We start from the raw sequence: 15910 nt of genomic DNA on the forward strand, positions 1-15910 counted from the left end.
TGTACCAACATGTATACATTCTCTTATTATTAATGAAATGAATGAAATGAAGTAATTGTCTTTTTCTAAAAAAAAAAAAAAAGTTATCCTCTCTTTTTGATATGTGAAGCACATGTTTTATCCCAATTTTGGGAGCGACCAACCTAGGGGAAAAAGCTTATATTGTTGTCATGAAGATGATTAACAAATAGTACGATAGAAGCACGAGATGCTGTTTTAATTAGTCTGTGTGTTTTATATCAAATTGAATGCACGTTTTTTACATTTTGGTTATAATCTCCATTATTTAGTTTTAATTATTTAAATGCTATTATTTTAGCTTTATGCTGACATTAGATATATTTGTTACAAGAACTTAAAAATGGTGAATAAAATATGCTTATCAATATACTCTATTGATTGAGAAGTTATGGCATGATTCAACCATTAAGGCCATATATGAAAGAAGAAATAAAGTTTGTGGATTTGGTTTCTCATTGTTTTTTAGTAGTTATTTAGGGAGGATTGTAACTCCCATAATCTAACACATTTTTTCACGTCATCTTTAAGTGACGTAGCATAAGGCGTGCTACCAGAGGCGGATTCAGATATTTGATACTGGTGTGGCTAAACGATAAAAGAAATTATGAATTAAATTATATTAAAAATAAAAAATAATATTAAGTAATAAATTTATAATGAAAATTGTTTATCAAATATGAAGGATTACCAAATATAAAAGTGAGAAATAAATTTGAGAGGTGGTGATAGTGTTTTAAAAATAAGACAAGACCAGTCAGACGAACTAAGAATTAGAAGAATGGAAGGAAGAATGGAATGTGAATAATACCGTGTGGAATATTAAGCATTTGGTTTGGAGGTGGTCTTTTTGCGGGAAAATTACTCATCACAATTATTCTCTCTACGAGTTTTGCAAGGATCCTTTGCATTTTTTGTCGTAGTTGTAATTGGTTTGTAATTCTCTTTTTGTCGGATTATTCCCGTTCTCTTGGTGTAATTGGGTTGGAGAACCCTTAGTTCTCCGTTTATCAATATATCTCGCTTACACAAAAAAAAAGAATTAGAAGAGTTTTCAATCTGATTTGATTTGATTGTTGGATTGAACAAGTTATTAAACTAGTGAGAGTCGGTCATAATCTAACATAACTAATAAATACCGACAAACCAACGATTTTAGAAAACCAACACATTAAATGTTTTTTCCTCGGACAAAACGATATCATTTTGATAATTTTTATAAAAAAATTAAAATCAAAATATAAGTACACTTTCTTCAAAACTAATATGGAACAACTATTCCTCTTTGAAATTAAATTTATTAGACACACAATTATTTTGTTATTTGGTTTATGATACAATTAGACTATGTTCAAAATTTATTTTGATTTGTATTTTATACTATTTTGTTGTATGTAATGATTATGTTTAGAATTTGAATTTAAAGAATAAATTTGCAAAATTTTGAAATTTTGAAATTTTACAATTTGGTAGGTGTAATGATTTTTTAGAGATTGAGCCAGTTGGTTTGCTATTTTAATAACTATATAGTTTTGTTATGAAGACCGATTTATTCAATTGAGTTATCCAATTTATTCAACAGAATTATTCAATTTAATATGAGTTAGTCATACAGTTTGACCAATGACCTAGTAATTTGACCAACAAACCAATGATTCACCCTCATTAATTTGAAGACTGATCTCATTTTTAAAATACTACTATAAGAAAAAAATTAGGAGATTAGTTTACACGGTCAATGCACTGTCAGTGTAAAAAATATTTTACACGGTCAATGCATCACAACCCTTAAAAAGAAATACTTTATATATGATTTAAAGAAAAAGTCAAATTTTTACAATAATTAACTGTTATGATTTCACTAACAGTGTAAAACTACTTTACACTATTGGTGTATATATATGTATATACATAAAAGAAAAAATGAACAAATTTGGTGTGGCTAAAGCCACACTTAGCCTCAATGTAGGTCCGTCCATGCGTGCTACGTCATTTTATGTTAAATCAAATAGACGGCAGTGACAAATATTAAGAATAGAAAAGTTTTAGAGGGATCATTCTTTGAAGAAATTTTTATAAGGATTAAAACTGAATTTTGAGTTATTTATAAGGACCACATACATATTTAACCCTTTAATGTATATAATGAATATTTTATATATTAATGTTAGGTTTTATTTAAAATGTTAAATAATAATGGTAGGTTTAAAAATATTTAAACGTTAATAGTTTAAAAATAGGTTTTAAAATGTTAATGTTTTGGTTAAAAAAATGTTAATAGTTTAAATATTAATAATTGAAAGATTAAATAGTAAAAAATATTTAATTTTTTAAATATTTATTTTGTTAAATATTTAGTTTGTTAAATATTTATTTTGTTAAATATTTAGTTTATTAAATATTTAATTCATTAAAGTCTCTTATATTTATAACTTTTCGTTAATTTATTCATTAATTTTTTAATAAACTATATACTTGAAAGTTTAATAGTTGAAATATTAAATAGTTAAAATATTTAATAAATGAAAAATATTTAAAATATTAATATTTTAAACAAAGCGCACACATTTTTTCCAACACAAAATATTTTAATTATTATTAAAAAAATTGTTTAACAAAATATCATAAAACTTACTATTATTATTTAACATTTTAAATAAAACTTAACATTAATATAAAACTTAATATAAAGAAGTGAATTTACTACTAATACAATAAATATGAAATATTTAATAAAATATTTGCAATGATTTATTACTGTATATTATTATTTATTAGAACAAAACAATAATTAATGCCAAAATTCAAAACAAAATAAAATCTATTTCAAAAAAATTACCTGTAATATATCCAAATGAATTGCAGTTATATATCAAGTAACACAAGTGATTTGGTGGAAAGACTTTAGGGCTGTGAGCCAAATGTCCCTAGTTCCACATAGACCAATTCCTACGAGAAATGAACATAAGGGGACAGGAGCTAGAACACTATTTAAACTTATTTTTTTATATAAAAAAAACATCCATACAAACTAATAGGAGTAAACACGCACAGTTGAATACAAGGATCACACAATTTAAGATTCAGGTTTAAATCTAAATTTTTTACGATCTATAGATTAAAATTATTAGATTATACATAAATTTTACAATAAATTCAAAATTTAGAATTTCATTTTCCACCATTAATATTTATCTCTTACCTATTTGTAACATGTACTTTTATTTATCATTTTCTGTAATTGACTGGAATCTTATAATACTATTTTATTTATTAAAAAAATTAAAATTGTTTACCATAATCTAAATTTATTTATTACAATAAATCATGTTTATAAAAATAAATAGAAAAGTAATGCAAATATAAGACCAATAGATTCATTCTATATTATTTTATTTACCTACCATCTAAATCCTCTTAATGCATGTATTTAAATTCACAGTAATTTTCACCAAAATACACAGCATTTCATTTTCTCCTTCAACCATGAGCAACACTAATCAAGATTCACACAAGGGGAAGGAGAAAGTGAATGAAGAATCAGTTACCAATTTACAAACAATGGAGAATCCGGAGAAGCGAAAGAGGATGGCGCTGAAAGACGAACCCGATGCTGAAACCAAGAGTTCAAAGAGCCCTAGAACCAATGCTGGTGTAGATGAATCAACAAGTTCATCCAAAGAATTTTCGCCATTCCTTCTCTTCGGATTTATCATCGATCCGAGTAAAGGATATCAAAAAGCTTATTCATGCGCCTTTTGTCGTAGAAAATTTGTTTCTCCACAAGCATTGAGTGGAAAACAAAACTGCCAGGAATGCGAGGAGTCACTAAGAAGAGTTGTCGAAGCTTTGAATAAACCTCGTGATAATTTATATTATGGCGTACAAGGAATGCGTCTAAGCAAGATTGTTCCATACACCGGTGGATGCGGATATGTATATGGTGGAAATGATGCTGGAAAATTGCAGGGTCCAGTGCTGCATAATGCACAGATTGATCAAGACACTGTGAATGGACAAGTTATTAGGGCTGAGATTGACTTGAACAATGATTTGGTTTCGGAGGAAGCATCCAAGAACATTGATTTGAACCTAATGCCTTGATTTATGTTTTTATTTATGAAGAAATAATTCTATGTAGCGTTAAGCATCATGGATATTAGTGTAGTCATTGTCTTCAATTAAAATAAATTGTTTTTTAATAATTATTTTGAAAAATAATCTCTATCATTTGAGAATATTAGTGTAAAAAAATCATTTTGGTGGCATAAACAAAATTATTTGTAATGCTATGTTTGGTCCATATTTCAGTATGGAGAAATGAGTAGAATGGAATCGAACTTGGGCAAAAATTTTACACTATTGATAATTTATATGTTTTAATTTTTATATTCTATTTTTATTAATTTTATCCTTAATTTTATTTAAAAATAGACATTAAATTAGAGGAGTACAAACAAAATAGAAGTTGGACCAAGCGCATGCCTGGACTAACCATGGAACCGCCGCTAGTGCCAAGTTTACCGGCAAAGTTAACATTATTAAATTTTAGTAAATAATAAATAAAATAAAAAGGTAGAATTTGCGAGTGAGTGAATGAATAGTCTCTCTAAGTGACAATCAGCCACACTACTTATATAGAAATGACTATTAAAATAGTCATGGCATGAATATCAAATGAGAGAGAAAATACTTAGATAAATACAATTATAAAATAATTATAATATTAGAATATACAAACAATCAATTATAATTTTTTTATTTATTAAAAAATAAAAATAAAATTGTTTCTCTCCTCCATTATCACAATCACCCCGTAATTCTAATTAAAATTAAAATTAAATTTTAAATAAAATTTAAATTTTCTTTTTTCTTATAAGTTATTCCGTATTCATGTAAATATTTCTCACTATTGAGATGACTGATATGACGTTATTAACAATCCCGAAGACAGAACACTCTACTCAGTCGATCCTTATAATTAAATTATTCTTTTTATTCAATCGGTCTTATTAGATTGTTGACCAGCACTGAATACATAGAAACAAATTATAATTCATTTTGTCATTTAAAAATGAAAATAGATGTAATTATTCCTCCTTTATCTTTTATTTCTATATAAACTTTATTATATTAAAATGAATCCGATTTTAAAAAATATTAGGAATAAGCATGCAACAAAACATAATGGATGAGACGCTTATTGTTTATTTGTTCGTATTATTAACAGCGAAATGATAATACAAGAACTAAAAGAATAAAAAATATAGCTGACAAACATGAATATTTAACATCAAGAATTATTTGTAGTCAAATAGAAACTAAATTTTAGATTATATTTAGAGCCTTATTTGTTAGGATTTAAAGATATATATTTAAGAATGTATTTTTTACTATAACTTAATTAAAAGAATTTTTTTTTGAAAAAATTCAAAAGAAAAATTCATTAAAATAACTTCATAAAAAATAAATATTTGACCATGGCTTTTTACCATAGCTTTTCTTGGAATATATATTTTGAAAATTATTCAAATTTGTAATACATTTGAATAATTTTTTTAAACAAAATAATTTTAATATATATCTTTATAAAAAAATTATGTTATTTTTATCATACATATATATTTAATAATGAATATTTAAATTTAAATTATCTTTTCTATTTTTCTATTTTCTATTTTTTATTTTTTATTCAATTTTTAAAAATTAACTGATGTTAAAATATATCTTTTAATTTATACTAATTGAACTTAAAATAACTTTAAGCATTTTGAAAGAAACTTTACAAAAATCCTAAGATAAAATCACTTTTTAAAATCTGAAAAATCATATATGCCTTATGATCTTACACGAACCACTCCTTCATAACTTTAGACTACAATACAAAAGAAAAGAAACAAAAATATACATGGCCTAACTTTTACAGGACAATAGTTGGTGAGAACTATTTCAACTTATAATGAAATTTTGGGGAAGATGCACTTTTTGTTCCAGCCGTATGCAGTCATGATACCGTTGCAGAAACCTCAAAATCCTTTGTGCGCCACACATTTGAAATATCAATAGCTGAATAATCGCTTGTTGTTTGGAAAGAGGTGTTGATTTGGTTAGGCTTGCCAATGAAGGAGATTCAAAGGGCCATGAGTGACATCCACGGATCCGTTGTTGGGGTTGAGGTGGTGGACCGTATTCGTCGCTTTTTGGGCGGAGTAATTAATCCCTCTTTCATTGCTTTCTTATGACTTTTAGTTTGTTGGTGCATTTGGTTGGGTAGAAATAAGGTGGTGTTTAAAAATAGTGTTTGGAATTCCACTGAAATTATTTTGATCATTAAGAATGTTGGTTGGGAGTGGTTCTCTTTTCTTGTTAGAGATAAGGATTTTTGTTCGTTTAATGATTGGCTTGTCAATCCTTGTATGTTTATTGGTGTGTAGGTTTTCTTTTTGCCGTCCGTTTGGATAGCTTGTTTCGTTTCTTTTGTATTGGGTTGCACCCCTTGTGCGTTTAATACAAGTGCTTATCGAAAAAAAAAAATAAATAAGCAGTCAAATTCAAACATATAAAAAAAGTTGCAATGTCAACTATCAAGGAGTTCCGAGTTCACATTAAAAAGAGTTTATTCATAAGTTCCATAGGGTACACTAGATAAACCGGAAAACACCACTCATTTTATAGGAGCTCCACTAGTCCTAAGTACAATTTGTGCTCTACTTTAATCTGTACAAGCCTCTAACTTCACCACCATCGATCTATAATTTAAAGAGAGCAATAAAACAAGGGTGGATGAATGTGTTTTTCTGTTTGTAAAACGCTAGAAAGGATGTTGCCTATAGCATCATCACAAGGCATCTCCCAAGAAGCTATAAATATAGGCATTTTTGGCTTTACAAAAGCCATGATTGGAATCATAATGAAGAAATACGCTGTTGTAGTTTTGTCCATGAGTCATGTACTCAAATCTCATCAAAAGATATTATGATTAATAGAGGCAAGGAAAAACAATCCCAATCATGTGTATTTTCTCCCGAGCCTTGTGAAGACCGCGAGTTGAAACTCCATGCAGGAGTCTGACAAACCCTAAGAAACTAAGCTTTCCTTCGAAGTGTTTTACCCAATCTTGGAGTACAGTATGAATAGGTACCGAGGGGCCAAATCCAAGTTCCTGATATTGAAGAGTAATTCAATATTCAGAAGATGGACTGATCTTCTGATGGTTACTCAGAAGATAGTATTTACCAGAAGATGATGTTTGGGTCCCATTAGCTTAGCTGTTTATTAGTAAGGGTACTTTAGTATTTGTTAGTTTTGTACTATGTGTACCTTTAGACTTGTTCACTAAGTTTACTTTATTAGGGCTGATGTGGCAAGATTTTTTTTTTTATATAAATAGCCTTGTAGTAGCTATTATTTAATACACAACGCAAGTAGAATACAACATTTTATTCTCTCATCTCTCTTGCGCCGTTATTCTATTATTCTCTTTGTCACCATCTTTATTCATTGTGCACCAACAATTGGTATCTAGAGCTCTGGTTCCAAACACAGGGAAACACGAGTGAACGTGAGTTTGTGTGACTGTGTGATTGATTTTGTTTCTGGGAAACAAAGTTGTGTTGAATCACATTTTTCTTGATTGTTTGTGGGTTGGGAAACACTGTGTGAGTGTGAGTGAAATCTGTTTTTGTCTGCACAAGTTTAAAGATGAGTGGAAGCAACTTGAATACCAAACTTCCAGTTCTTGATGGTAAAAACTGAAATAGATGGATGATTCAAATGCGTGTATTATTTGGTACTCAAGATGTTCTAGATCTTGTCACTGGAGGATATATTCCGGTTGCAGCGGATGCAACGGAAGAACAAAGAGAAGCGCAGAGAGAGACGAAGAAGAGAGACCAAAAGGCGTTGTTCTTCATCCATCAGTGTGTGGATGTGAATGTGTTTGAGAAGATTGCTGATGCTATGACGCCTAAGGAGGCGTGGGATATATTGGTCAGGTGTTACGGTGGTGACGTATCAGTAAAGAAGGTGAAGCTTCAATCCCTGAGAAAGCAATATGAAAATCTCAACATGAAGAACAATGAGAAAGTCTCTGAGTATATCTCTAGAGTGATTGTGATCACTAATGAGATGAAGGCTTGTGGAGAAACTCTTTTTGAACAAGTAATCATAGAGAAGATATTGAGGTCACTTACTCCTCAATTTGATTATATTATTGTATCCATTGAACATTCTAAAGATCTGGAAACCATGAGAATAGAAGAGTTGCAAAGCAGTTTAGAAGCACAAGAGTTGCGTCTGACTGAGAGAACTTCTGAGAGAGAAGTTGAGCAAGCTCTGAAGGCTTCTTTTGTCAAGAAGGACCAGAAGCATAGACGTGGTGATAGATTCCAGAAGGAAGCCTCAACTTCTGATGAGAAGAGATATCATAAGGGAAAGGATAAGAAGAAAGTTCAATGTTACTGTTGCAAACAGTTTGGCCATTTTGCTAGAGACTGTTTGGCAAACAAAGGAAGGAGATCAGAAGAAGAAAATATAGCCAGAGGAGGTTCAGATGATGAACCTGTGCTATTGATGGCTTCAGAGTCTGACGAAAGATGTTCGTCAGAATGGTGGTATATGGACACTGGGTGTTCAAATCACTTGACTGGAAACAAATAATGGCTGATAGACTTTGACTCTGAAAGGAGGACAAAGATCAAATGTGCTGATGATAAGTACCTATATGCAGAAGGTATGGGAAATGTCAAAGTCAAAGTGAAGAATGAAAAGACTGTTCTGATCAAGGATGTTTGGTATGTTCCTGGAATCAGAAGCAATCTGATGAGTGTGGGTCAGCTCATTGAGAAAGGTTTCTCAGTTGTCATGAAGAATAACCTCTTGAAGTTGAATGATTCCAATCAGAAGTTGATTATGAAATCTGAACAGGGAAGCAACAGAACATTCAAGGTGAATGTAGAAACAGCTGAAATAGAGTGTCTGAGTGTTGAAGGCTCAGAAGGTGATAGTAAGCTGTGGCACAAGAGGTTGGGGCACTTGAACTATAGAAGCCTGGGGCATCTAAGTTCTAAGAAGCTTGTACATGGCATTCCAAAGATTGTGAAGCCTGAGAAGTCATGTGAGGTATGCATGAAAGGCAAACAACCCAGATTGCCATTTGTATCAGAAGTTGCCCCAAGAGCAAAGCATGCTCTGGGAGTAGTGCACTCTGATGTGTGTGGATCATTTCCAGAACCTTCACTTGGAAGAAATAGGTATTTTGTGTCTTTTGTGGATGAATTCACAAGAATGACGTGGGTAACACTTATCAAGTTTAAGACTGAGGTGTTCACAGAATTCCAGAAGTTCAAGGTGAAGGCTGAGAAGCAGAGTGGTCAGAAGATAAAAATTCTCAGAACGGATGGTGGAGGCGAGTATAACTCTACAGAATTCCAGAATTTCTGTGATGATAATGGAATTGAGCATGAGGTTACTGCTCCTTATACTCCTCAACACAATGGTCTTGCTGAACGTAGAAACCGTACTTTGCTTGATATGACGAGAAGTATGCTAAAAGAGAAGAAGCTTCCTCATAATCTATGGGGAGAAGCTGTTGCTACTGCAGCATATGTGCTCAACAGGTGTCCAACGAAGAGGCTGAAGGAAATTGTTCCTTTAGAGAAGTGGACTAAGGAGAAGCAGAGTGTTAGTCATCCAGAAGCTAGAAGGAAGAAGCTGGATGATAGAAGCAAAGTGATGTTATTGGTGGGGTACCACAGTACAGGTGCATACAAGCTCTATTGTCCAGAGACTAACAAAGTTGAAGTCAGCAGAGACGTCATTGTGAAAGAATCAGAAGCTTGGGATTGGGAAGAGTCTCAACCAACTTCTGATGTAGAGATAATTTTTGAAGAAATGTTAGAGTCAGAAGATGAAGAATCTTCTGAAGACGAGTCAGAAGATGAAGCATCTTCTGAAGATGAATCAGATGGAGAATCTGATTCCGATCCAGATTCTGATGATGATCCAGAGTCTGGTGGTAGTCATGATTCCGGAAGGGAAAACTCTGAAGACATAGGGTCTGGAGGACAAGCTTCTGGAGATGATCATGGAGGTGGTGACTCTGGAGTAGCTGACTCTGAAGTAGCTCAGCGACCACAAAGAGTCAGAACTATACCAAGAAGGTTTGCAGATTTTAACATGTTGCAAGACACAGAAGTTGACTCAGAAGGAGAGGTCATTCAGTGCGTCATGTTAGTAGATTCTGAACCAGTGAGTATAGAAGAAGCGCTCAAGAAGAAGGTCTGGCTGAATGCCATGAAAGAAGAACTTGAGGCTATAGAAAGAAACAAAACTTGGAAGCTGACAGAACTTCCAAAGAAGAAGAAAGCCATCAGCGTCAGATGGGTTTTCAAAGTAAAGCTGAAGCCAGATGGATCAGTTGGTAAACACAAAGCAAGGCTAGTGGCTAGAGGTTTTCTTCAGAAACCTGGACTAGATTACTTTGAGGTGTTTGCTCCTGTAGCTAGACATGAAACAATCAGACTGGTGATTGCGTTAGCTGCGAACAGAGGTTGGTCCTTGATGCATTTGGATGTAAAGTCTGCATTTCTGAACGGTCCATTACAAGAGGAGGTATACGTGTCACAACCCCCTGGCTTTGTGAAAAAGAATAAGGAATGGATGGTGTACAAATTACACAAAGCTCTGTATGGATTGAAGCAAGCGCCCAGAGCTTGGAATTTGAAAATTGATTCATTTTTCAAGAAGCAAGGGTTTCAGAAGTGTGAAATGGAATATGGAGTTTATGTGCAACATTCTGGAAGCAATATGATTCTGCTGTGTCTGTATGTTGATGACATATTGCTTACATGGAGTTGTCCAGAAGATCTGATGAAGTTCAAGAAGGTGCTGATGAATGAGTTTGAGATTACAGACCTTGAGAAAATGTCATATTTTCTAGGGATGGAGATTCTGTACTCAGAAGATGGTATCATTCTGCATCAGTTGAAGTATGAGTTAGAACTTCTGAAGAAATTCAAGTTGGAGAATTGCAAAGCTGTTCTTACACCGTCAGAAGCGAATCAGAAGTTGGACTCTGATTCTGAAGGTGAAGATGTTGATGCTACGGTATTCAAACAACTGGTTGGTTCTCTAAGGTATTTGTGTAATACCAGGCCTGATATATGCTATGCAGTTGGATTGGTTAGTAGGTTCGTGAGTAAACCTAAGTGGTCCTATTACCAAGCTGCTGTCAGAGTCTTGAGATATGTCAAGGGAACTCTGAAGTTTGGCATATTGTTTCCTTCTGGGAGAAAGGAAGAATCAGAGTTATTGAGTTATCCTGATTCTGATTGGTGTGGAGACAGAGTTGATAGAAGGAGTACCTCTGGATATTTGTTCATGTTTCTGGGAGGCCCTATCTCTTGGAGTTCCAAGAAGCAACCTGTTGTTGCTCTATCAACCTGTGAAGCTGAGTACATCACAGGCGCTGTAGCTGCATGTCAAGCTGTGTGGCTTCTGAATCTATTAGAAGACCTGAAGATTAGGGTGAAGAAGCCTCTGAAGCTGATGATTGATAACAAGTCTGCAATCAATCTTGCCAAGAATCCGGTGTTACACGGAAGAAGCAAGCATATTGAGACTAAGTATCATTTCTTGAGAAGCCAAGTCCAGAATGGAACATTAGAAGTTGTGCACTGTAGCACTCAGAAGCAAGTGGCAGATGTTCTGACGAAGGCGATCAAGACAGATCAATTTCTGCTCTTGAGGGATGGAATTGGCGTTATCAGCTTTGATTGAAGAATATGAATTAAGGGATGGTATTGAAGAGTAATTCAATATTCAGAAGATGGACTGATCTTCTGATGGTTACTCAGAAGATAGTATTTACCAGAAGATGTTGTCTGGGTCCCATTAGCTTAGCTGTTTATTAGTAAGGGTACTTTAGTATTTGTTAGTTTTGTACTATGTGTACCTTTAGACTTGTTCACTAAGTTTACTTTATTAGGGCTGATGTGGCAAGATTTTTCTTTTGTATAAATAGCCTTGTAGTAGCTATTATTTAATACACAACGCAAGTAGAATACAACATTTTATTCTCTCATCTCTCTTGCGGCGTTATTCTATTATTCTCTTTGTCGCCATCTTTATTCATTGTGCACCAACACCTGAAATAAATCAAGGTACAAAAGCTTACTCCCTCCATTCCTTTTTAATTGTCACATTTTGACTTTTTACACATACCAAGAAAACTAATAATGATTGTTACTTTTTAAGTTATAATTTTTCTTTTGTCTATAATACCCTTAACTTTTAATCTTTTCAATATACTTTTTTCTCTCTCATAATAATTAGTTAGAGGCAATTTTGACAAAACAATAATGATTACTACATTGAAATTTGAAAGTGACAATTAAATTGAAACAAATTTTTTTCACAAAAGTGACAATTATAAAGGAACGGAGGGAGTAATAAAAATTATATAATCTCGTGGAAGCATATTTGTGATTAGAAGAATTTTCCTTTTGGGGAGCTTCTGCTGCGGTTAGGTCACACAATTGACTTATTTAAAGAAGTCACTTCAATCATCCAATAAAATAAAATAAAACCTTAAGCCACATTAATTTTCAGGGTAGAGTAACTTTATAGTGGACTCTTGTAAAAAAAAACTTTTAATTATTGAATATAAGTCACAATTCATTTAATAATAACTTTAAAATTAAACAGTAACTTTTATTAGATTTTATGTATTTTTAAACATAAATCTGATCTATTTTTTCTTCTTCATCTTCTTCGTTCTTGTTCTTCCTCATCCTTCTCCCAACTTCCCAATTGAAGAATTCGAAATTGTGATTCAAACCCCTAAATTCTTAAATTCCACTCATCTGCTCTTCGAACTCCTTATATATATCATTCTCCCAATTTTGACATATTCCATAAATCCAAATTCGTATTTGACCGCTTCACTCCCACACATTTTCGTAATCGTGTTCATGTTCGAAGTTGAGCTTTTAGAGTAAATGTTCGTGTAATTCGTATTGGTTCAAAGCAAAGATTCCATGTTGTAGCCTCCTTTCACATGTTCATATCCATCCCAATATGTATATTTTTCCAAAATCAATTAACTTTTAAATTGCATACATAAATTTTTGAATTGGGTTTAAGGTTAAGTTGAAGTTGATAAGAAATATTACCAGAAATAATAGATTTGAGGAATAGGTTTATATCTTATGAAATTCAAAAAATTTGAAATGGATTTGAATTCCTACATGTAATTAGGGATTAGGGCTTGTAACTATGAAATTAATGAATTTTGTAATTGAATTGAATTAACCAAAAATTATGTAATTGTGGATTAGGATTGTATTTTATCGTATTCATAAATTTAAATATTGTATTTGCATTGAATTGGGAGATAGTTAAATAAGATTGTTTAATTCAATCTTTAGGCTTTGACTTGAACAATGAGTTCATAATTTATTGTTGTGTTATTGAGTTGTTAGCATTTGAATTTAAATGTGAAATTGGATTGTGATATTATTCAAATTAATACCGTAGTTTTGTCATAATGATCAATTTTCGGTTAATTGCCAAAGATAGTCTTTCGTTGTTAGATATTAACATAAGTTGTATTGCAATTTGAAACAACTCAATGGAATATGCAGAGTGGTGAAAATACTTGAGGTCAACATGTGAAGAGGGAGTGTGTGAAATGATCCAAATTCAGTTATACTTATAATGGAATGGTGTTTGGACTAAAGAGCAAGTTGAAGCATGGAAACTTATTGTTGATGTTGTTACTTCATGCTAAAGGCAGTGGCTTTTTCTATCAAATTTGGCATGCTGGCAGGGTTTCAAATTCAAGTATGTGTTTATTTTTTTTAGATAACATGCTTTTTTTAATTCAATCAAATAATTTGAGCTTCCCATCACTGACAGAGAAATAAAGATGATTTGAGTTGGAGTCTATTAAGTAATATATACACACATTTATGCAAATATTTTGTATGGCTAATGCTTGGAACAAATATACAGTAATATTTTGTACTTCCACATGGTGGAACCAAGACTAATACATACCTTTGATCCATGAGAAACTACGATTTTTCTAATGTAATGATAAACGTGTAACTTGTATAGAACGATTTTGTAGTTATTGTCCTATTTTTGAGTTCTTATACTGGCATGTTTGTTACATGAAAACTGTTGTTCAATTCCAATGTCAAATTTTGGTTTTCAATATCAAATTGTTAAAGAGCTTCGATTAATAGAAGAAAAGTTTTAAATTTCCAAAAATCAAATTTTGACATAATGATTAATTTTCGGTTTATTGCCTAGGATAGTCTTCTGTTGTTTCATATTATTAACATGAGTTGTATTGCTATTTGAAACAGCTTTGGAAGCTCTCACCTAACAACTTATCTAAAATTCATGGCTAAAGTTGTTGTCCTTCCTTTGAATGGAATCAAGGAACTCAAAAGTGTAAGGACAATTTACTGGTCTGGTTTTATGTTGTTATTATTCAATTCTTTGTCAAATTGACTAAATTACATTATTCTTTATCACATCGGCAGGAAATTGTTGCACAAGGACACAATATAAATCATTTACTTTTAGTTGTGTTGGCGGAGTTTTAGGAATATGGATGACTTTACCGAACAATCTGTCTATTGTGCCTTTAATATATTGAAATAAGTTTTTGGCACCCTTTAAAGGATATATATATATATATATATATATATATATATATATATATATATATATATATATATATATATTGATTACATTATTAAATTATTTTTAGTTTTTATTTTACATCTCCTTAAATTAACAATGTCATTTGTTACTATCTATAAATTCTGATATGATAACTTAATCCAATAATATGTATTTTTCGAATTTTGTCATAATGATCAATTTTCGGTTTATTGCCTAAGATAGTCTCCTGTTGTTACATATTATTAACATAAGTTATATTGTAATTTGAAACAGTTCTGTGGAATATGCAGCATGGTGAATATACTTGAGGTCAACATATGAAGAGGAGTGTGTGAAATGATCCAAATTCAGCTATACTTATCAAGATCACAAAGAGGTATGTGGTAACCATAATATGTCTTTTTTTTTTCAATGTAACAGCCTCCATATCAACTTAGTCTGAAATATCACATCATTCATAGTTTAGATAATTTAAAGCACCGGCAACATCAACATCTTTAATAGTAACACACATTTTTCTATCAAAATAATTGTACAGATCCTTCTTTGTAAATCCAACATGACCGTATCCACCCTTCTTAACAACCATTTACCCCATTATATGACAAGTTCTAGATTTTAGAAAAATTAATTTTGATAAAATTGATTGTGAAAATGTTAATGTTATCAAAATTAACTTATATTTAACAGTGATGGTTATAAGTTATTCTGTTTGTTTTTGGAAGTGATAAAGTAGAACTATATTTCAAAAAACAAACCAATTCTCTTGAATAAATTTTGGCTCACTGAAGAATTGATTTCAGAAGCTAAAAATATAAACCAAATTATTGTAATTTTCCCCTACTGCTGGCATCTGAAACACAAGACAAAACACGTCAGAGGGGTAATTAAAGGTGGTGAGGGCATCAACATATTAAAAATTATACAATCATCTTTCAAGTTCTGTAATAAATAGGCATTTTGATTCTATAAACTACTTACTTTTGATTGAGTTTTAGATTTGGATGAGAAATTGGGAGCCGACGACTATTATAAAAGATGTCAGTCCTCCAAACCAAGAAGACGTGTACTGCGATTGGAGAAAAGACCTCGTACATATGCTTGAAGAATTTGGCTGATCATACCATCCCTACAAAAAAATTGGTAGATTGTGGCGGCTAATTTGTCACATTACGACGGTTAAAACTGCCGTAAT

At 31.7% G+C, this 15910-nt stretch overlaps 1 protein-coding gene across 1 annotated transcript; it reads left to right on the top strand.

Annotated features, from left to right (window-relative positions):
* Positions 1–3504: 3504 nt before the first annotated feature.
* On the top strand, positions 3505–4122 carry LOC131622186 (uncharacterized). The gene has a single exon (XM_058893210.1). The coding sequence runs from the start codon at positions 3505–3507 to the stop codon at positions 4120–4122; it is 618 nt and encodes a 205-aa protein (XP_058749193.1).
* The last annotated feature ends 11788 nt before the right edge of the window (positions 4123–15910 follow it).

The sequence above is a fragment of the Vicia villosa genome, unplaced genomic scaffold (assembly GCF_029867415.1).
Source record: "Vicia villosa cultivar HV-30 ecotype Madison, WI unplaced genomic scaffold, Vvil1.0 ctg.000025F_1_1, whole genome shotgun sequence".
NCBI lineage: Eukaryota > Viridiplantae > Streptophyta > Magnoliopsida > Fabales > Fabaceae > Vicia > Vicia villosa.